This window comes from Astatotilapia calliptera, chromosome 15 (genome assembly GCF_964374335.1).
Source record: "Astatotilapia calliptera chromosome 15, fAstCal68.1, whole genome shotgun sequence".
NCBI classification, from domain to species: domain Eukaryota; kingdom Metazoa; phylum Chordata; class Actinopteri; order Cichliformes; family Cichlidae; genus Astatotilapia; species Astatotilapia calliptera.
This window is the reverse complement of record NC_137436.1, coordinates 21,841,938-21,863,994: the sequence shown is the minus strand read 5'-3', so window position 1 is coordinate 21,863,994 and position 22,057 is coordinate 21,841,938. Positions and strand designations below refer to the sequence as shown.

The following is a 22,057-nucleotide window of genomic DNA, read 5'->3' as shown; positions in this document are numbered from 1 at the left end:
ATCAGCTCAGACATACAATAATTAAAATATGTGTAGGTGACCGTTTGGCAGAAGACGATGTCGAGGCGGTACTGCAGTGACACGTCCGTGGCTATCGTCGGGGCGGTGTCCTGCATCAGAAGGAAGTCAATAGACTTCTTGGCTTTGTTGCTCATCATGGCGCTGTAGTCCGTGGGCGTGGCCTGCAAAAAGTGTAAATAAACCATCAGAGACCAAACACAAATATGCCTTCCAACCACTAGTTTAGACAACATCTTGCAAAGAGTGTGTATTTCAGAGTGCAGTTGTTTTTAAATTTGACAGAAACAGAAATAAAGACGGAAGAGAAGGACAACAGGGAAAGCAGAAGCACCGACACACTGAAATCTTTTAGGGTCAAGCTCCAGAACTAGCCACAAATCCTGCTGGAAAGAACCTAAAAATACTTAAAAATACTTGCAGAGATCGAATGGAGCCGTTAACTCAAAAGCCTGGTGTCAGGCATGTTCTTTAATAAATAAGAAACGAGCTGATATGTTACAGACCCCAGTCTTTACGTAAAGAAAAAGCTGACATTTAGAGCGGTCTCGCAGCAGATTTTAAAACAGTGACACTGATTTGTGGGGTTTTTGGGCACAAATTTGAACCTTTTTGTTTTATCCATGTCCTTGAACACAGCTCGTGACTTGGGCGCTTTCATATGTACCGATTCATTTAGGTTTGTGCACTGAGGCCAGATTTAGGTATTAAAAACGAGTCAGTCATAACACTTCTTACATTAGTTAAAAAGCTGAGCTTACACTAAACCAACATTTAAATTTCCCCTTGTGGGACTAATAAAGGTATATCATATCATATCATATCATATCATATCATTACTAAAGTATTGCTGCAACATTGTAAAGACAAAGATGACACACAGACCAGACATAAAACACTGAACACTTTTTAAAGACGAGTCATTTAAGAGTATTTTCTCATAGAATAAAGTCGGCTGATATGGTGAAGGAAAAATCTGCTCACGAATCCTCCAACTTCTTAAAAGTAAGGAGTGACCTGAGCTGGAAATCAACATGAGAGGGATGACTCAAGAAGAAGAAGAAGCAACAAGAAAAGAAAAACAGAGTTCAGAGTGTAGTTAAGATATCAAGCTGTATCCACAATGTGTGCCAAGAAACTAAGCTTGTCTGTTGTCATGCTAAAGAAATAAAAAATCTGGAATCAGAAAACAGCCAATAACTGCTGATCAACTCACCCACTCCTCTTCGTGCCAGTCCACGTGCAGTGACGACTGGCTGTTGTGACCGCTGTACTTTGCTCTCAGCGTATCCTTGTCATTGCGGAGCACTACTTGTTCAGACTCAGCGGAAGGAGAAGCTTTGGTTGCGATGTACTCGTACTGTGTTCAGGGCCTAAATAGCTGAAGCTAGCAGCTTGCAGCCGCACACTGCCACCAGCTGACGGGTCTGAAAGGAAGAGGGTATGAATGAAATATGAAGCGTCCCCACGTAACGTCAAACACTTTTAGTACCTTGTCAACCAGACTGGCGAGCGTCCACTCCAGTCCGCTGGCCGATTGGTCTTTGGCAGCTTGAGACAGCCTCTCTGCGTAATAGCTGACCTGAGTCTTCAGCGTGTTGACGTAGGCGATGATCTCTTTGGCTCGGACAGTGTCCTGGGGTATGTGGATGATGACTGAGCTGGAGAGGGCACTACTGCAGGGAACAAAGACACACCGACACATCTGTATCCGAGCTGGGACTGAGGACACTCACCAGCCACTTTATTAGGTACATGTGTTCAAAAGCTTGTGGCAGCAATTTAGTGCATTTAGTCAAATAAAGACAATAGAGTGGCCTGCAGGTGTATATTTTTGTAATGTTTCTGTCTTATGCCTGAAATATGCTTCAGCAGGAAATATACGCTGTAACTGGAAACAACAGCATGATGGACCGGTTTAGTGTTAAGAGGTGTTACATCTGAAGTTAGAACGTAAATTTCCTGCAGAAATCTAAATCAAGCTTCAGAGGTACTGTTCCAAAAATATAGGGAGGGACGTTACCCACCAGATGTAAAAACAAACACTGTCTGCATGCACATGCCTGCTCTCAATGAGCCTAATCGTGGCTGCAAGTCACCGGGCCGTTTAACCTGCAGTTAATTGCAAAGGTAAGAAGTACATGGAAATACTGTTAAATGCTGTTGCTGAGGACGTGAATTTAAATTGTTACTCAATGCTGATACTTTATGTAGCTTTCTTACAGTATTTTCCAGATTCCGGTAATAAACAGAGTCAGATTTAGGGAGACTAGTCTTCTTCTTCTGGCATTTAAGGCTGAACGGGGAGTTGTGGTATAAAAACGTATAGTTTTGTAAAGTTGGCACAGTTGCTCAAATTAGCCAAGCATGATCGACCTTTTTAATCCCCAACCTGCTGGCAGAAATGTCCACCTATTAAAAAACACATATCTCTCTTCAGAACTATGACGCCTAAATAAAAAAAACCTTAGTTTATATGGTGAAAAATTATTTGAGAGAATCTTGAAGAGCTGCTGCTCCTCCACATCGAAAGGAGCCAGATGAGGTGGTTCGGGCAACTGACAAGGATGCCCCCTGGATACCTCCTGGGCGAGGTTTTCCGGGCAGACCCAGGACACGCTGGAGAGATTATATCTCTCGGCTGGCCTGGGAACGCCTTGGTGTTCCCCCGGATAAGCTGGAGGAGGTGGCTGGGGAGAGAGAGGTCTGGGCTTCTCTGCTTGGGCTGCTGCCCCCGCGACCCGGCTCCGGATAAAGTGGAAGAAAATGGATGGATGAATGAATCTTGAAAATGAACAAGTCTTCCAGTACAGAGTAAAATGTGAGAGTGAAAATATTGCGTGTACTTAAAACCCCTGGAGGGTCTTGGGTTGATTTGTGGCTATTTTCAAATTTTGATTACATGCCATTTGCACAGTGTTGAATGGACTATAGCCAAATTCTCCAAAAAAAAAGTTTGATATGATTTTATTTCAAAATTCAAGTCTGACTTCCTTCAATTAGCTTCAGTGGCTAAGCTACAGACAAACTTACACTATTGTGCTTAGTGGTCGATTTGTGCCCCATTGAAACCCATTATAAACGCTATTTTTCACTGCAAATTAATTACGGTCAAAGGGATCGTTGATGTTTAGCGTTCATTTTCATTTTGCAGGACGGGCCTTAGAGTTGTAATTTTTTTATTTGTCCACCGGGCGGCGCCCTTGCTCCACATTTGACCCCGGGCTGGAAAACAGCGGGCTGCTTAGATAGACCTGCGGGAAATTAAGCCTCATTTCCGGCGTGCAGCAGCGGCTTCGCCCGCTGATCGGGCGGGACAATTTTTTGGTCCCTAGGACCGTGAGAGGGTGCTTTTTTTTTTTTGTTTTAGTCAACAGGAAATGACGTATTTGTTGTCACGTGGTATCGGTCGTGTGTGCTGGAAAAACGGGTCCCCGGTGATCGTGCCCCAGTAACAATGGCGTGTCCAGCGGGGTGGCCTGGGGGGGCACAGGCCACCCCCCAAACCAGACTGGCCACCCCAGGTGCCACCCCAAAGGCAAAACAATAAAATTCAATCAAATATCAAATGTCCGATTATGTTTTCACGGTGACGCTCAGATATCCGAGTGTAAGTGAATGCAGCATCGCTTCTGCGCTATGCGCATCACGTTAGCAAAGGTAGGAGAGCCAAGCGCGAAAGATGGCACTGCAGGAAACAATTTTTCGGTGAAAGAAAATGAGGACAGAATAAATGTCCCGGTAAGTAATATCAAGTTTGTTGAGTTTAGTAAACTTCGGTGAAATTAGAATACCAAGGAAAAAAATAACACTTAAAGAATAATTGCAGCTGTGGAATATTTCAGACAGTATGCTACTGAGGGCAGCTAACATAAGAGTTATGCGTTATAAGATATAATCTAAGTCGTAACATTGCTGTATGGAGCTGCAGATTTGGTTGCAGGTTAACATAGCTGGACTGGCCATCGGGCATACCGGGCATATCCCCAGTGACTTATTTTTTATTTTTTTTGTAATGGCATGAACAATGAGAGGTGGTGGATTGGCCAGATGCAGGTCGATGTGTAGAAATAACTCCGTTGTTTGGTGGTGGCTATGACGGGGCTTCCACAGAGGCAACAGGTGGATGAGGGAAGGGGAGGCAGGAGGAGAGACCCGAAGCAGCCGCCAGTCCGAGTGTCAGGTGAACTGAACTTCAGGTAAGAAGTTATGACCTGCAGTCTATCTGGGTCAGATATAAACCAAGTTTAGGTGGAGTTTATTTTCATGTTGCTGACTTTTTACTGTCAGTTGCAATAACTCATACTGCGTTCTAGCCAGTTTGACGGAGTTTTTATACAGCTGGGTGGGTGCTATGATGTTACTGATAGTGAACTTTATTTTATTCATAAGGTTAGTAGAGTTGCCAACGGCTCCTTAAAAAAATGGAATGGTCCCTCATTCAGAGAAAATATTACACGTTTCGTATTGAGCTGAGAAGAGACGCAGTTTGTCCCGAACTTCAGCTAGAATGGAAAAAAGACACAAAGCTGGATTTATTCTGTCTTTATGCTGCACAGCTGCCTCTTCTCTCATTCTCTCCCCCTCCCTCTCCTGTTGCTACTTCAATCATGAAACTGATCAATGATCAGCTGATCGGCTTTTCTCTCTTGTTTATCGCCCACTTTGCGCCAGAAAGAGGAAACCAGCAGATGTTGCGCTAAACAACAGCAGCACGTTTAAGCTTGATTGGCTGTTGTTAGAATGTATTTAATATTAATTTCTAGTATCAGCTGATGTTTGCTGGAGCCACAGCTGTAAAGCTGCTGGTCATGATGTCTGTTTAGATATGTGGTGAGAGGGAAACATGAAGATGAAACCAGGAGATGTCTTTACTGAACCATCAGAGCTGAACAGGTGATGGAGAAACAGGTTTACCTTTTAGGTGACATGAATGAGTTGAAGTTATGAACTGTTTCTGAGAGACAAATAACACCAGGATCCTTTTTTATGTAGCAGACAGCTGGTAACTGTGCAGGGGCGGGTCTAGCAAAGTTTTGCCAGGGGGCCAGGTAGGGCATTAACAGGGAAAGGTGGGCACAAAGAAATACTTTTCTTTCTTATTCTCATTTAAAATACCTAGTTTTTATTAAATAATTATCTAAATCTTACAACCAAAGTTTTTATCTGACGTAAAATGTATAGAAATCATACATATACCAACAAGACTGTACATCACTGTCACAACAGGGTTTGTTTTCAGTCAAAGTCTTTATGGCTTTACTACCTGGTGGGTCGGTCTGTAGTAAAAATGCCCAATTTTTTTGTCCCAGTCCAGCCCTGCAGGTTAATACTGGCAGTGTCACCATGCCAGCTGACTGTATTTTATCATCAGCCAGTGTTGTTCTTTATCAATATTACCAAAGTTTACGATAAGGCAGCATAGAAAGTATTTACTTGCTTTCAGGTTTCATTCAAATGTTAGTCTTTTCAGTTGTTTCCCCACTTTTTTCCTGTTTCAAAATCAAACACCAGTTTGTGAGAAGATTATCTTCTTTTTTTAACAGGCAGATAAAGTTTTGCATTGGCATTGGCTAATTTGTCAATTGTTTGTTACAAATGTTCGTATTTTAATTTTCAAAAATGTTTTTGCCCAAAACATATGTGCACTATATGTCAGTAAAAATACTATGCAAATATTGTTGTCCTTGACTGCTGAGTAAACACTGACAAAGCACTGATTGTATCTCTTGTACTTTATCAACGCAGTATCTAAAAACTTTGCACCGTAGTGGTTAAAATCTCATTCTAATAAGAGTTAAAAGTGCATTTGGTTATTAGGTTTATAGGATTATTGAATTATGGTTAAGGGTTGGTAGAATTTTTTTTTAAAACATTATCTGCCAATTAAATCTGCCACCCTTCTCCAAATCTGTGCCCCTACCTGGCCCCCCCAACAAAAATTTTCTAGACACGCCACTGTACACAGATGGTCTGAATTTGTGAAGCGAGTGGTATCGCATTTATCGAAGTCGGCTCCTCGTTGTTTTTTCTAAGCCACGATTAGGCTCATTGAGAGCAGGCATGTGCATGCAGACAGTGTTTGTTTTTACATCTGGTGGGTAACGTCCCTCCCTATATTTTTGGAACAGTACCTCTGAAGCTTGATTTAGATTTCTGCAGGAAATTTACGTTCTAACTTCAGATGTAACACCTCTTAACACTAAACCGGTCCATCATGCTGTTGTTTCCAGTTACAGCGTATATTTCCTGCTGAAGCATATTTCAGGCATAAGACAGAAACATTACAAAAATATACACCTGCAGGCCACTCTATTGTCTTTATTTGACTAAATGCACTAAATTGCTGCCACAAGCTTTTGAACACATGTACCTAATAAAGTGGCTGGTGAGTGTCCTCAGTCCCAGCTCGGATACAGATGTGTCGGTGTGTCTTTGTTCCCTGCAGTAGTGCCCTCTCCCAGCTCAGTCATCATCCACATACCCCAGGACACTGTCCGAGCCAAAGAGATCATCGCCTACGTCAACACGCTGAAGACTCAGGTCAGCTATTACGCAGAGAGGCTGTCTCAAGCTGCCAAAGACCAATCGGCCAGCGGACTGGAGTGGACGCTCGCCAGTCTGGTTGACAAGGTACTAAAAGTGTTTGACGTTACGTGGGGACGCTTCATATTTCATTCATACCCTCTTCCTTTCAGACCCGTCAGCTGGTGGCAGTGTGCGGCTGCAAGCTGCTAGCTTCAGCTATTTAGGCCCTGAACACAGTACGAGTACATCGCAACCAAAGCTTCTCCTTCCGCTGAGTCTGAACAAGTAGTGCTCCGCAATGACAAGGATACGCTGAGAGCAAAGTACAGCGGTCACAACAGCCAGTCGTCACTGCACGTGGACTGGCACGAAGAGGAGTGGGTGAGTTGATCAGCAGTTATTGGCTGTTTTCTGATTCCAGATTTTTTATTTCTTTAGCATGACAACAGACAAGCTTAGTTTCTTGGCACACATTGTGGATACAGCTTGATATCTTAACTACACTCTGAACTCTGTTTTTCTTTTCTTGTTGCTTCTTCTTCTTCTTGAGTCATCCCTCTCATGTTGATTTCCAGCTCAGGTCACTCCTTACTTTTAAGAAGTTGGAGGATTCGTGAGCAGATTTTTCCTTCACCATATCAGCCGACTTTATTCTATGAGAAAATACTCTTAAATGACTCGTCTTTAAAAAGTGTTCAGTGTTTTATGTCTGGTCTGTGTGTCATCTTTGTCTTTACAATGTTGCAGCAATACTTTAGTAATGATATGATATGATATGATATGATATGATATACCTTTATTAGTCCCACAAGGGGAAATTTAAATGTTGGTTTAGTGTAAGCTCAGCTTTTTAACTAATGTAAGAAGTGTTATGACTGACTCGTTTTTAATACCTAAATCTGGCCTCAGTGCACAAACCTAAATGAATCGGTACATATGAAAGCGCCCAAGTCACGAGCTGTGTTCAAGGACATGGATAAAACAAAAAGGTTCAAATTTGTGCCCAAAAACCCCACAAATCAGTGTCACTGTTTTAAAATCTGCTGCGAGACCGCTCTAAATGTCAGCTTTTTCTTTACGTAAAGACTGGGGTCTGTAACATATCAGCTCGTTTCTTATTTATTAAAGAACATGCCTGACACCAGGCTTTTGAGTTAACGGCTCCATTCGATCTCTGCAAGTATTTTTAAGTATTTTTAGGTTCTTTCCAGCAGGATTTGTGGCTAGTTCTGGAGCTTGACCCTAAAAGATTTCAGTGTGTCGGTGCTTCTGCTTTCCCTGTTGTCCTTCTGTTCCGTCTTTATTTCTGTTTCTGTCAAATTTAAAAACAACTGCACTCTGAAATACACACTCTTTGCAAGATGTTGTCTAAACTAGTGGTTGGAAGGCATATTTGTGTTTGGTCTCTGATGGTTTATTTACACTTTTTGCAGGCCACGCCCACGGACTACAGCGCCATGATGAGCAACAAAGCCAAGAAGTCTATTGACTTCCTTCTGATGCAGGACACCGCCCCGACGATAGCCACGGACGTGTCACTGCAGTACCGCCTCGACATCGTCTTCTGCCAAACGGTCACCTACACATATTTTAATTATTGTATGTCTGAGCTGATGCGTTTATCCTGGAGTGACTCAGAGTGAAGGAGAAGGCCAAGAAGAAGTGTAAATATCATAGAAGCAAGGAGTTCAGAGCTCTACGACTTAGTGTCTTTATGGTATTTATGTGTGTAATGGAGACCAGGGGTTCCATTACCCTTACTTGTATTTTTATTAATTGACTGACTGATTTGTATTTAAAAACCGTAATGAAGAAAAACACACACTGGTTGATTGTGATTCTTTATTAGGCTTTTTGGGTTGTTATTTAAGTGACTCGTTAAAGGTGAAGAGACAGGGGGACTAGCCATCCTACCCGTGTCAGGAAAAGAACCTGTGTTAGAGCTGTTCACATTTAATCATTTGTCTGTAACCTAAATTAGTTGTATATGTAAAAAGAGAAGTGTTAACAGTACTCACTTTGTAAAGAGTAAAAGCAGCTCAATCACCTGCTTATGAGCTCCTGGAGAAAACCAATGTGCCAGGCTAGGGGAGTGTGTGTTGGAGTGATTTTGTTAAAAGTTGTCATTATTGTGCTTGGACCTTGTCTTGAACTGTATGTTCAGATATTTTCTGTTCCTCCCCCACATGTAGGATGTTGGGGATGTTACTAGCTATAGTTTTCAACTGCAGGCACAATCTATGTAAGATTCTGGTTTCCTTATTTGGTAAGGAATGTTCACTTCCTGCCCTTTATGGGCTCACCATGTAAATGGTGGACTGTTAGAGAGGTTAAGCCATATACGAGGTTGAGGGGAGATGACCCTTTTATGACTAGAGATGCGGTTAAAATGTTTGTAAGCAGGAAGTCACGTATACAGACACACATACACTCTCTCTCACTCACACACACACACACACACACACACACACACACACACACACACACACACACACACAGTGCCTTAGCTTTTACCACACAACATATGGGGTTTACAATGGGCGGTTGTGTAACTGTTTTCATTCAATAAAAGGCTGCGAGTGGAGGCTGGAGTTGGAGTTGTCTGAGTTTGGGTGTAGAGCTTGCAACTCTGAGAATCCGACCAGGCTTCCCCTGCACAAGTAAAAACCAATCGAACTCTGATTGTCTTACTTTGTTCTGAGTCAGCGAGGGCTGAAACCTAACTGTGGTTAAGGTGTTTTAATGCAGCGGTCCCCAACCGCCGGGCCACGGACCGTCGTTTGGTCGAGAGATGAGGCTCGGGTGTGAAATGTATGGTTTTCAGAGTTTTTATCGTTTTTTATCGTTATTTTGTTATCGTTTTTATCGTTAACTCTGTTTTCCTGGGTCTTTCACGTGTGTTATGAATAAATCTTCTTTTTTTCCGGTATCGGTACTAGTTTTATTTTGTTGTATTTATCTGTGACACCTTAAAGGCCGGTCCGTGAAAATATTGTCGGGCATAAACCGGTCCGTGGCGCAAAAAAGGTTGGGGACCGCTGTTTTAATGTATATAGAAGAGACTGACGTTTATATGTTATGGAGTTATTTATAGGACTTGTTACAAATCTTCATATGTCTATGATGTGTTATATCAGCCCGTTCTCACTCCCGAGGCGTAACATGTCGACGTTTTGTCACGTCCCGCGGCGTTCCTGAGGAACGTGAAAGGAGACCTTCGGCGTTCTTATGGTACGCGGCGGGCTATGGCTGGAATCCAGTTCAATGACGCTCCCGCGGTAATAGACGTTCCAGCCCTGTATTCCAGCCCTAAAGCTAACCTTATCCCTAGCCCTGACCATAACCTTATTCCTGACCTTAACCAGGACTTTAATGATGTTAAATAGCGTGTTTCTAAGCGATTTGAAGAAAAAGAGCAAACATGTGTAGATTCAGTCCAGACAGTTCTCATATTTCCTCTTTTTTCCGAGGTCGTCATTCAGGAACGTGGTGGGTAGCCAAAAACGTAATATGGTGACGATTTGTCACCTAGCGTAAAATGTTACGCTTTGGGAGTGAGAACGTGTTGGTTATATTGTAGTGGTTTTCTTATGGGGAGGGTTTTGTTTCCCTTTGGTTTGCTGACCCCCAGACTTGGTCTATTCCAGATGCTCACCTGAATCAGGTAGAGTATAACAGGAAGCCATTTGCTTTTCAGAAGGGTTGGATTCTTTGCTGTATCACCATGTGTTCTCATTAATAAAGTACATTTTACTCCAGTCTCGTGCTATTTTAGTGGAAGTGACCCATGACCGTCGGCCAAAACTGACAATATGACTATTAAAAGTCTGAGTAATACTGTAATTTTCTGCTGCTCATTCCTGTGCAATATCCCATCTGACCTCCCGTCATATTTCTTTTCAAGATTTTCTTATTTAATCACTAGTGTACATATATTTATAGATACATATATATATATATATTTTTAGTCATCTTTTCTCTTTTACCACGTCTCTCTAATATTTTGCTCTTTACTATTTTTCTATTTTTTATTTTATTTTATTATATTTTATTATATTTTCTTCTACTGTACCATGCTGCTGAGTGACTGCTGCTCGTCAAACACATTTCATTGCAATGTTGACCCTGTGCTAACTTGCATATGACAAATAAAACTGAAAACTGATAAAACTGAAAACAGTAAAGGCAAAGGGAACACATCAAGTAAGGATTTCACACTCCCACTCACAACGGCACTTTCAAAGCATAAAGCCAAATGCTTCAAAATTTCATTTTGAAGCATTTTAAAAATGAATGTGTTTGAGTTTCATTGCTCCAAAGCAATGTTTTCATATAAGCAAGATAACAACCAGTTTGCAACCATGTAAGTACAGTCCTCTATTGTGAACAGACGTGTTGGCAATCTGTCTGCGTTTATAAATTAGACAACAGTTATTTGCAAATCTTCATCAATCTGCCTGAGAGTGATTGCAGTCGGTCAGGTTGCCTCCAAGGAGGCAGTTTATTATTTTCCTTTCCTAGTTGGACAGATGGCTGTTGTTTTGTTTTTACTGTAGTGTGCTGGGCCATTAATGGCTCAGGGGCTGCAGCGTATCCGCGCCAACACCTAAGGCCAACGTGGAATCACCGGTCAGACTAACATAAAGAAAGAATCTGTTAAATTACACATTTGTATTCATTAAGTCACAGACAATGAAAACAAGCAGAAATCAAGATGTAATATTTTTATAATTTTATTGATGTTAAATTAAAGTTCCAGCTTAGTTATGTTATCAGTGCAAGTCACTTCAATCTGTATAGCACCAAAGGAAACAATGGTGTTTTCAAGGTGCTTCACACTGTAAGGTAACAACTTACAGTATTAAAAAGAAAACCCCAAAAGAACAAACCCCTCTGAGCAAGCACGAGGCGACAGTGGGAAGGAAAAACTCCCTTTTAAGAGGAAGAAACCTTCGACAGAACCAGGCTCAGGGCGGGGTGGCCATCTGCCGCGACCATTCCTGGGGATTTCAAAAATGACTTGATCTGATCTAAATGTAAAACTAGCTCATTTAAAGTGTCCAGTGAGTTTTAGAAAATATTTTGCTGTTGATATCACGATGTCACTATAAAGTGGAAACTTTGTTTCTTCCCTTACACCTCCCAAAAAATGCACGCACCGATGAGAAGCACTTAGATATGCAACTTGGTTCTGGGAATATCTTTCTTTTGAAAGTTTTAACAATATCTTCATCAAGATCTTGGAAGTTGAATTGCAAGATTGTCACCATAACCGCTGCATGCTTCCATCTTTTACAGAGGGATTTGAAAACCCTCTCGCTGAGTTTCTTGAACTTCTCTGGTGGGATTTTGTCGTATCTGGCCCTGATTTCAGTCCAGATTTTCATGGTAAGCCGGTTGGAGATAGCTTCAGCACTTTCAATGCTGAAGACTGTGCCTGATTTTTTTGAAACCTGGGAAATCAGTCCTTCCACAAAGATTTCCACTGAAAGTCTGCATCTTTCTTTCTTTTCATATGATTCCAGTCTATCAGTAACTGTTACTGCCAACAGGTGTTCTTGGAATACTGAAGTAGTTATGATATTAAATATTGGTTGTTCCATTAAATTCATTGAATCCTCCTCCCCACTCCTCCCCATTTCCAATGATATTAGTGACAATTTATGTAATTTGTCACAAATATCAGTGAAAATCGCATTAGCAATGCAGTCAAAATAATTCTGCACTTTTCGGTCTAAATGCAAATCCATCCCCTTGAATTTGTCCAAGAGTAGATCCAACAAACGTTTTTGGTGAGAATGAGGGCACTTTAAAAGTTTACCAAGCTTTGAAAGCACAGCCTGAATTAATGTCTCTAACCATCTTTCAAAGTCTGTTTTTTCAGGTGGCTCACAGTCTACAGAAGATCTGTGATGCTGTATCTTTTTATATGACTCCGTTTGACTTACGTTTGTTAACGGTGGGATGCTGGCTTCATGTTCAACACAGGATTTCTGCTGCTGGGGATCTGGAATTGGATTGTTTTCTGCTTTTGCAGCACTGTGTTGGTCAGCATTTTGACAGCTTTCTTCTGTGTTAGCTGTTTCTTGGCTGTTAGCATCTATATTCTGTGCTGTATCAAACTCCTGCTCAGCAGAATCGTCCAAAAATTTCACACGTGACAAAACCGTTTTGCCAGTAGTGGTGTGGACAGAACAGTTTTCATGTACAGGGGAGTTCTGGGAAGACCTCAGTGGTGATACTGCTACTGACTGTTCACACAGGTCCATTACGTCCTCTACAAAACCTACAAGCCGCTTAGCGGTGAAGCAATCCGGATAGCCTGAGATAAGCTCTCCCCACTGCTTGATCGAAAAACTACTGAACAAGTTATTCAAGAGGGATACCAAAGCATGTACTGTAGAATTATCCCCATTGGTCTGAACTGTTTCATCATTTGTCATTGTGTTACAGTTCGAGCTTGCCATTTCACTTTTTTGTTTTTTATGTCTAAAATGTTGTTTTGTGTTAAACTCCGTGTTTGAACGTTTAAAGCGCTGCTGTCCCGCTGTGTGAATGCGTTTCAACTGAACAGCCAGGTCTATATATAAGGTCGGTTTAAGGTTTCTTTGTAACGTCACCTGACGTTTCTTTGTAACGTCAGGTGACGTTACAAAGAAACGTCACCAGTCAAAGGACTGGCCCGCCCCGTCATAACGAAAGGGGCGGGACAAATCTGTTGCTTAGCAACTGAAAAAAAGGCTACATCCGGCCTGCGACGGTACACCGCCTCCGCACCACCGTTTAAACATGAAGTGTGGATGTTAGAAGATCCCAAATATGGTGAGCTACTGGGAAATTACTCACGTTTTTGTTCTTGAGAGTGAGCGATAATAAGCGACATTTTATTGAGAAATTACAGTAGTCTGTCTACAAAAACTACAAAAATGACCTAAATAAGACAGAAGTACACATTCATTTTTATCGTTTTGTCAACAACAGGGCGCATGAGGTTTGTTCAGTATTTGTTGTGTCTACAAGGCTCAGGCGCCCCCATGAAGTGTCTTATTTGTATAGTTGAAAGCATTATAAAGGAACGCAAAACTAAATTACATATAATTATAATTCTTGGCACTTTCTGGTGTGTGTGTGTGAGTTAGTGTTTCTCTTTTATGATTTGTGGGTCCAGCATCAAATTCAGAATCCTTCCCATCACACATGAGGTCTTGAATAATCATCTTATTTTAAAGACCTCGTAGTTTGATAGTTTGCTCTCAGACTGTGGGCTTCCTTGTGGTTTTTAGGATATTTAGAAGTAGAAGGGGATCATCCTTCTGTGGAACCAGCTCCCAGTTTGAATGCAGGAGACGGACACTATCTCTACTTTTAAGATTAAGTTTCAAAGTTACCTTTTTGCCAACGCATATAGCTAGGGCTGAATCAGGTGACCATGAATCCTCCCTTAGTTACCCTGGGACTACCCTGCTGGGGGATTCCCACCATGTGTTTATACACCTCTCTGCATTCAATAATTAGTTCTTGTTCATCTCTGGCTCTCGTCCACAGTGTGTCTTTTGTCCCCTTTTTCGTCTCCTCATCCCCAAAGGGTCGCAGCGGGCTGCCCCTCCCTGACCGTGGTTCTGCCAGAGGGTGCTTCCTGTTAAAAGTGAGTTGTTCCTTCCCACTGTATTGAGGTTTTTTCTTTTTAATTGTAGACTTTCTACCTTACAATCTATACCACCTCGAGGAGACTGTTGTTGTGATTCAGCTCTGCATAAATACAATTAAATCGAATTAAGTGGGTTCAGCTGTTTTGTGAAATAAATGTGAGTGACATGGTAAGTAATAGCCTGCATGTAACTCATGGTAAGAAGAGCAATATCGCCCCCTCCTGGTTCAACCTTTTTTTCTTTGCAGTAATCTTTCCAATAATAATACATGTGCACTAACCTCATGCTTGCTGTTAACAATAGCCTAAAGACACAAAATCAAGTTTAGTTTTTTCCTTAAGTTTATGTTTTTTTTTTATATGGTTGGCATTTATTTTGTTTCTTTTTAATAATTATATTGATTCTATTGATTGTTTGCCAAGCACTGGGGTCTCTGCTTAGACTGTGCTACTGGGATCACTGATTTAAAAATGAGGCAAAAGCACCAAAGTTGTGCTCAAAAATAGTACAGTGAGCTACAAGCTGTTGCTGTAGTAATTCTAACACACTTATTGTTTTTAAATACATACATGTTTAGTTCTTTTAAACCTAATTATATATTTTTTTTTTGCAAAAGTGTCACCTAAACACCCAAATATACGTAATTCAAAACTTACTTTAATTATTACCCATTTGGCTGGTAACATGGACCCAGTCTGATGGATAGTTACTGAACAGATAGTCTTTTCTTTAAAGGCTGCATTCAGAGCAAATCATTGTAAAAACAAGACAAGTCAATAAAAAACAAGTAATAACTATAATACTAAACTACAATAGAGAGAAAATCCAGTAAATATAATTATATTATGTAAAAAATATACAAATATTTACCTCTAATTTAAAAAGACATTACAAGGGTACTAGTTTCATTTTAATCTCAACATAATCTAAATTGACACTAAATCAGTTTAAATATTACAGCTGAAGGTGATTTTAATAAATGTACTGCTGCTTGACTTTGTTTTACTACTGCAGTATAATTTATCATGTACAAAAGCTCCAAATGTTGTTTCTCTGACTTAATGTTCTGATGACGTTTGTGTTACTTTGCAGGAAATAGTCAGGACCCAGATGAACCTGTGCTGGAATTCAGTGTGGGTGAGTAATATGAGCATTTATGAAGGCTGTCCATGACCTGTAATTAAATTTAGCGTCATTAGTGCCACTCATTGCAAGTGACAGTGCACATGCTTTCAGCATGGAGTCTGCTCTTATGGTAGCAAAATAAATTCAGAAAATCTCCATCAAAAAGCAGCTCAGCAGCAGAAATATATATGGTCAGCTGGTTGTGAGTTAATGAGCATGTGAAATCAGTGTGAACATTTTGAAACAACAACTCTCCAACCTCGTAATTGTAAGACTGCCTGTGCAGCCACAGGAGCCTTCAGAGAGTCTTCCTGCTTGTCTCTTGGGTTGATTTGCTCGTGTTTTCTCACCCAGTCAATGACTGTAAAAGGGCTGGACTAATTGGAGGCAGGTGTAATTGATTGCACTGATATGCTAGTCTACTTATAGCCCACATTACAAACACTGCTGTGTTATTTTGTCTCTCAGTGCAGGTATGTAATGTGACAAAACCTCTAATGATCTGATATGTTTGGGATGGATGGGCTGTGAATTATATAGTGAATTGTCTTATTTTGTCGCTCTGTGCAGGCTTTCTACTTACAGGGTGGTGGGTCTCAGAGGACAATTGCTACCCCTGTTGAAGTGAACAACGTGTGGAGTGCAACTGGCTTTGTGGCATAGCTGGCTCTGGCCTTGGACTGTGTGTTTTTACTTTGTACCTAAATGGGACACTGGACTTTTAACTACTATTCATTGTGTTTATAAATAAAATTTTAGAATTTTATTGACTGTCATCTTTTTGCCAACGGTGGAGACGGTTGGTCAGACCTAGAATCTGTGTGTGTGTGTGTGTCATCAGCAGGGTTTTGCATAAAAGAGTGTGAGCAGGTCAAAAGGTCAATTCATTTATTGTAGTTTTATGGCAGCACCCTCTAGTGGCCTTGAAGCAAACAGTCTCCTAACTAAGCCATGGCATCTCTGGTCTCTCCTACTGTGTGCTCTGCTGGAGGAGCAGCATTGGATCTAGTGATACTGAGTAAGCTGATTAGGACAGGCCTGGAGAAATGTGGTTTGCATGAAGTATCAGGAAAAAAACAACCTTGTATTGTAAAATAATAATACACGAATAATACTTTTCATGACATTCAGATTTCTGGACTCACGAGTTCATAGAACATTAATGTTACGAAACATTGAGAAGTCTTAAAACTACATTGTATACTTATTATTTATTTACTTTAATCAGATTTGACTGGTATTTTTAAACATTAAGTTTTTGTTCCTTCAACTATTGTATTTAAGCTTATGACTCACTCACAGTATGTTTATATAACTGCCTAAAAAACGGTGAGGATGTGGCCGCAGTGGCTGAGAAGCAAGAACTTTGCTTTGTCTTTTTTTTTTTTTTTTTTTTTAAATTGGGAAGCATAAATGAACATACCAGAAAACCCTGCACGAAGGAGCCATATTTGTTTTTTGTGTGTGCATAAGATGAAGCTTTAGTATTATTACACATATGATAAGGATGTTAGCATGCAACACACAAACTCAAGTGGTGTTGCCAAGATAGTTGCTGACTGGCAAGAAACTTCTAGAAGAAATCTGGTGACAGTCCAAAGCACAAATGAACATGTTTAATACTCGTGCAAGACTAATCTGTCCAACACACTTGGACAGATTGGTGAAAAAGCCAAAACTAAATCAGACAGACTGAGTGTTACAGTGAACTGTTCTCTGCTCATAAAGAAGCTCACAGTCGAGGATGTTGGTTTTTATTACTGTCAACAATACGAAGTCAAAGAAACACCATCTAAACACACTCAGGTTCATCAGTCTTTGGCTCGTCTCTCTGTTATTACCTGTGAGTATTTACATCAAAATAGTTTTAGCTCAAATTCTTCTTGGAACAAAAACACATTAATTATATTTATAATAATTAAACAATAATCAAAGTGTCCTAATACACGTTTTTGTGTCTCACATTGTTACATTATGTTCACCAGTGACTGAACATAAGGACACTGATACGCTGAAGTTAAGCTGCTCTGTGCTGACATATGAACAGTGTCATCACACAGTGAAGTGGCTGCTTACAGGTCGAGATGTGGACAAAGAGAACAAACAATTAGTGACTTCACAGACTCACTGCGCTGCCACTGTGTCTGTTCTGAAGAATAATTTTTTGTACTCATCACATCATAAAACAGTGAAGTGTGAAGTGACTGATACTGAAACAGGAGAAGTGCAGCTGTTTACCTTCAGCCGTCAGACCTCAGGTGAGGAAACAGGTGAGATCATGATCAACTATTTAATACGACTAAAATCAGCTGAAGCTTGAAGTTACAACAGATGAAAAACATGGAAAAGTTTTGTTGTGTTGTTTCATTTATTCAGGTGACACAAAAACAACAAAGAAACCAGCCAGAAAAACTGAAACAACCACAACAATTAAGACGCTTCTAAAATCAGGTGATGTTACTAAAACAAAGTTGACCAGAAATATTTATTTATTTTCCAGTTCAAAGTGGCCTTTTAATGTGATTTACTGCACATGAAAAATACTTTCTCTCTTTTTTTAACTTCTAATTTCAGATGATACAACAGCAAAAACTGTGGAAAGTGAAAACACGACACCAAACAACAAATCATCTGCAGATTCACAACATGGTAACTCAACCATGTGACTGCAAATGAAAAGTTAAAAATATACTGTAACATATATTTTACTTTTTATGTTTCTATTTTGGACTTTATATTTTTATATCAGATGTTTAATTACATTTATGTACATTTAGCTGAGTGACAGTCAGACATGTATCCTACAGGAAACATAAGATGGAAACTTTTGGTCTGAACATGTTTTCACTTTTGTATTAAAAATAAATATTAAACATAAATATCTGTTTCTGGATATCATGGCTGTGGGTGGGGATATATTTATTTAATCGCTGTCAGTAAAATCACAGGTCTGAACTCAAACCTTTCTGTTCATGGGATTTTCTTTTTTTTGTGGATACAAATACACTGACTTTGGTTCACATAATGTGAATAAAGTGAATGTCTCACATTATACCAGCTGTCTTTTTAAACACAGCAGCCACTTTAGCCACATTTTCCATATTTTAAACTAGAAAATGCTTTAGAGGCTTTTTGTTTTTCTCCTTTTGCCAGCGATCCAGTGGTTCATCATTCCAGCTGTGGGCTTCGTCTCACTCTTGATAGTTGTTTTGTTTTTCATCAGATGGAAGAGAACTAGAGGTGAGAACATTTACAAATAAAACTTCTATAAGTTTTCAAGTGAATGTTAGAGTTGACTGTTTGTGTCTTTACAGGAAACAAAACACAGATGGATGAAGATGCTGTGAGTTTTATTATAAATAATTAAATGTTTCTTCAACTGACATTAAATGAACAACAAATCCGATCATCTCTGAGGGGTGTTAACAAGAACTAAACTGCCTTCACAGACACAGTTTACCACCTGATGTAACCAGATTATGTCTGTTTTTCAGGGACTGAGTTTAAACCCAGCAGAGACTCGGTCTGCTCCTCAAACCAGTCAGGACTCGGTGAGATCACACACGACACCCAGAGCAGAGCTACAACCACTTCTTCTTTTATGTGTTCTCTAAATGTAAATGCATGAAACACACAGTGAGACTCTGATGCTATTATTACTATACTATGCATATAGTGGATGATAAAATAATAAAGGATGTGTGAAAAGTGGGACACATAGCAGATGATATCTGTTACCATGGTGCTGTGCTGTGTATGCTGGCCTCACAGACTGCAGTGTATTTAGTGAACACTGAGAGGACTTTTGACTGGCAGCATCACAGAATAGATCTTACTAACCAGGACTGTATGCTGCATTCAGAAGAACGGGCTCTGGATCAGTGTGACCTGAAAAAACTGCTTGATACAAAGACGTAAGCCTTCAGATCTGCAGAAATGGAGGAACTGAGGACCTACGGGTGTAGTTGGAAACACCCACTGCTTGGCTGTGACTTCTGAACTACATAAAGCAATTCCGCTGAGGACCTGTGCTATCCAGTTGTCTGTGATCCTCAGTCACATTTACAACATGAATCTGAAGCAGGACAAGATTCCAATGTTATGGAAATCTTCCTGTCCAGTTCCTATTTAACACCATCAGAGCTTAACAACTATCGAGTTTCCTCGCCCACTTTGTAAACCTCAGGATCTGGATTATATGCCACCCAACTCACCTACACCTACACTCTGACAATTATACAGTGGTTTGAAGTATTACTAATTGTAACAGCTCAGAGCACTAGTGAATGATTTTGAGGAGTGGTCTGGGAGGGATGATCTGCTTCTGGATGTGAAGAAGGCCAGACAGATGGTGAATGACTTCAGAAGGAAGATGATGGCTACATAACCAGTGTTTATCCTGGGAGGATATTATTGTCTGTCTGTCTCTGTTTCCCCTGCGAAAGACTGGCGACCTCTCTGGGTTGTACCCCTCCTCTCGCCCTCTGATAGCTGGGATAGGCTCCAGCTCCTCTGTGACCCTGATAAAGATAAGCTGAAGATAATAAACATATGCAGTATGTTGATGTGGTGGAGGAGGTACAAGTATCTGGGCATCCACATCTGGCCATCTTCTCTAACAGACTGATTCAGCTCCACTGTCACAAGGACTGAAACAAAAAGCATTTCATACCCTACATGTGATCACCTTCTATTATAAGCTACAACAATAATAATAATGATGATAATAATAACAATAATAACAGATGACAGATTAATGTTACGTAGAATAATTATAATCATCTCATCATTGTTGTCCATGTATCTTCTCGTCTTCACTGTGTAGGCAGATCCTGAAGTTTCCTACGCTACCATCAGCTACACCAAGACCACGAATAAAGTTCAGGTAAGGTTTTGTCTTTGTGTATTATTTATTTATCTACTATATTTATATTTATGTATTTATTTACTCAGTAACATCAGTAACGAGTGCTCACAGAGAGCACAACCCTCTCTGAAGGTCAAGGGCTATACATCAGCTATTACACCATGCAGAGTTTTTATGGATTGTTTATGCTGATGTGAGCATAGTTAACTGAGTCCTCCTGCAGCAATCATGTGAGTAACTACAAAACATTTGATGGGCGACTTGTTAACTGCAAAACAGAACTTCATAGACGTTGGTGGAGAGGCTGAGCATGGGCAAACAAAGAATCCATCATATTTGATCCACAATTTCTTTGAAAGTAAAAATAATGTATTGAACACAGAAGCATGTGATCTCTAAGCGCCCTTCCAGTACTTCCATCGAACCGCTTATCCACTTCAGGGTCACAGTGTTATGTCACTTTTCCAGGTTCGTGGTGATGATGAAGGTGATGTAGTGACCTACAGCACTGTGAAGGCTCATTCCTCTTCTGCTGCAGCCACTGCTGATCCCAGCAGCCTCTACTCTACTCTCAGTTTCCCAGTCACATAGTTCAAGTTGACAAAAAGGACTCGCATTTAAGTTAAAGACTAATTTTGTGTTTGCATGCAACAGATTGATAGCGACGTGCTAATTATCATAAACTATTAGATAGATACCATTATTATAACAAACATTTGGTTTCAAATCCAGAAGCACGTCTTTATATCCTCCATTAAAACTATATAAATAAATGTAAATAGAAACTTTATTTTCTTTATGAAATCAGACCAGTGTGTTTCCAGAATGTGATCACTGGAGGGCAACTTGCATGTGACAAATAAAGTTCTGATTGATTGATTGAAGTGTGAATATCTAAATGTACCCACATAAGCCTGGTATAGATATTAAAGATATAGTTATACATTTATATTTTACAAAAACATTTCTGCTAACATTTGTACATTATTAACATATTTGCAACTTAACAACAAAAAGTTGTTCCTGGTTAGTTCAGCAGAAGACATGTGGAGGTTAAATGTCATTTAAACCCTGCTTACACTTGCTGTTCACTTTAATTTAGCTTCAGTTTTTTATTTCCTGTTTTACTTTGAAGTTTACTTTTCTTTCATGTCTCGCATTAGTCCTACTTTTTATTCTGTTATTTCTCAATCTGCCCATATTGTCTTCATCTGTGTTTATCCTAAACCTCAACTAGTCCTCGATGTATATAAAGTCCTGTCCTCCTTTATCTTTCCCTGATCATTTGTTGGATCTTGTGATTCGGGTTTCTTCTTTAAGTTTTGTTTAGTTCCTTCCACATTCAGTTCTCAATTTTGTTTTCGTTACATTTTAATATGAGCAATTTTTAAGTCTGCTGTTTTCCATTTTATTTCTGCACATAAATAAACATTCATATTTGTAAACCATTTCTTTATTAATATTATTTTTTATTACAAAGTTATACTACTAATCTCTTCTCACTATTACAACTAGCATGAAAACCACCTGACGTTCTGTAAGTCTCTGTTATCCCAATAGAAAAGCTCTGATACGTATAAGAATTTTCTCAAAGGACTTCTAAATACCCTCTTGGTTTAACAGCTTGACTTGATGAGCAATAACACTGTGATGGAAAATGTCTTTATTCTATGTATTCATAACATATTTTAACAATAGAAGAATATAAGGGGCACCTTTGGGGGTGGGAGGCATGCCCCCCACACCTCCACCAGTGATGGCCAGAAAGGGCACCTTTTGCACGTACGAGGACGCACACATGCACACTGATGCACGCGCGTTCGCTCATCCGAAAAAGCGGCACTTCCGGGCCACGCGGTCCCCACTGCGC

General features: G+C 40.1%; 1 protein-coding gene and 1 long non-coding RNA gene across 6 annotated transcripts; both read left to right on the top strand.

Annotated features, from left to right (window-relative positions):
- Positions 1 to 4,691: 4,691 nt before the first annotated feature.
- Positions 4,692 to 16,086, top strand: LOC145420564 (uncharacterized). 5 transcript variants are annotated; one of them, XR_013901890.1, is made up of 6 exons: positions 4,692 to 6,651; positions 6,717 to 6,927; positions 7,980 to 8,120; positions 14,092 to 14,191; positions 15,288 to 15,332; positions 15,891 to 16,086. It is a non-coding gene; the product is annotated as an uncharacterized LOC145420564 (long non-coding RNA). The 5 variants fall into 5 exon arrangements; XR_013901885.1 differs by having other exon boundaries at positions 7,980 to 11,934; XR_013901889.1 differs by lacking the exons at positions 4,692 to 6,651; positions 6,717 to 6,927 and adding an exon at positions 6,934 to 7,159 and having other exon boundaries at positions 7,980 to 11,934.
- A 185-nt stretch (positions 16,087 to 16,271) lies between these two features.
- LOC145420631 (uncharacterized) lies at positions 16,272 to 21,067 on the top strand. Its single transcript, XM_080290048.1, has 10 exons — positions 16,272 to 16,328; positions 16,953 to 17,163; positions 17,306 to 17,590; positions 17,697 to 17,771; positions 17,895 to 17,969; positions 18,474 to 18,560; positions 18,635 to 18,663; positions 18,815 to 18,871; positions 20,146 to 20,205; positions 20,656 to 21,067. The coding sequence occupies exons 1-10, from the start codon at positions 16,272 to 16,274 to the stop codon at positions 20,776 to 20,778; spliced, it is 1,059 nt and encodes a 352-aa protein (XP_080146174.1). The 3' UTR covers positions 20,779 to 21,067.
- The last annotated feature ends 990 nt before the right edge of the window (positions 21,068 to 22,057 follow it).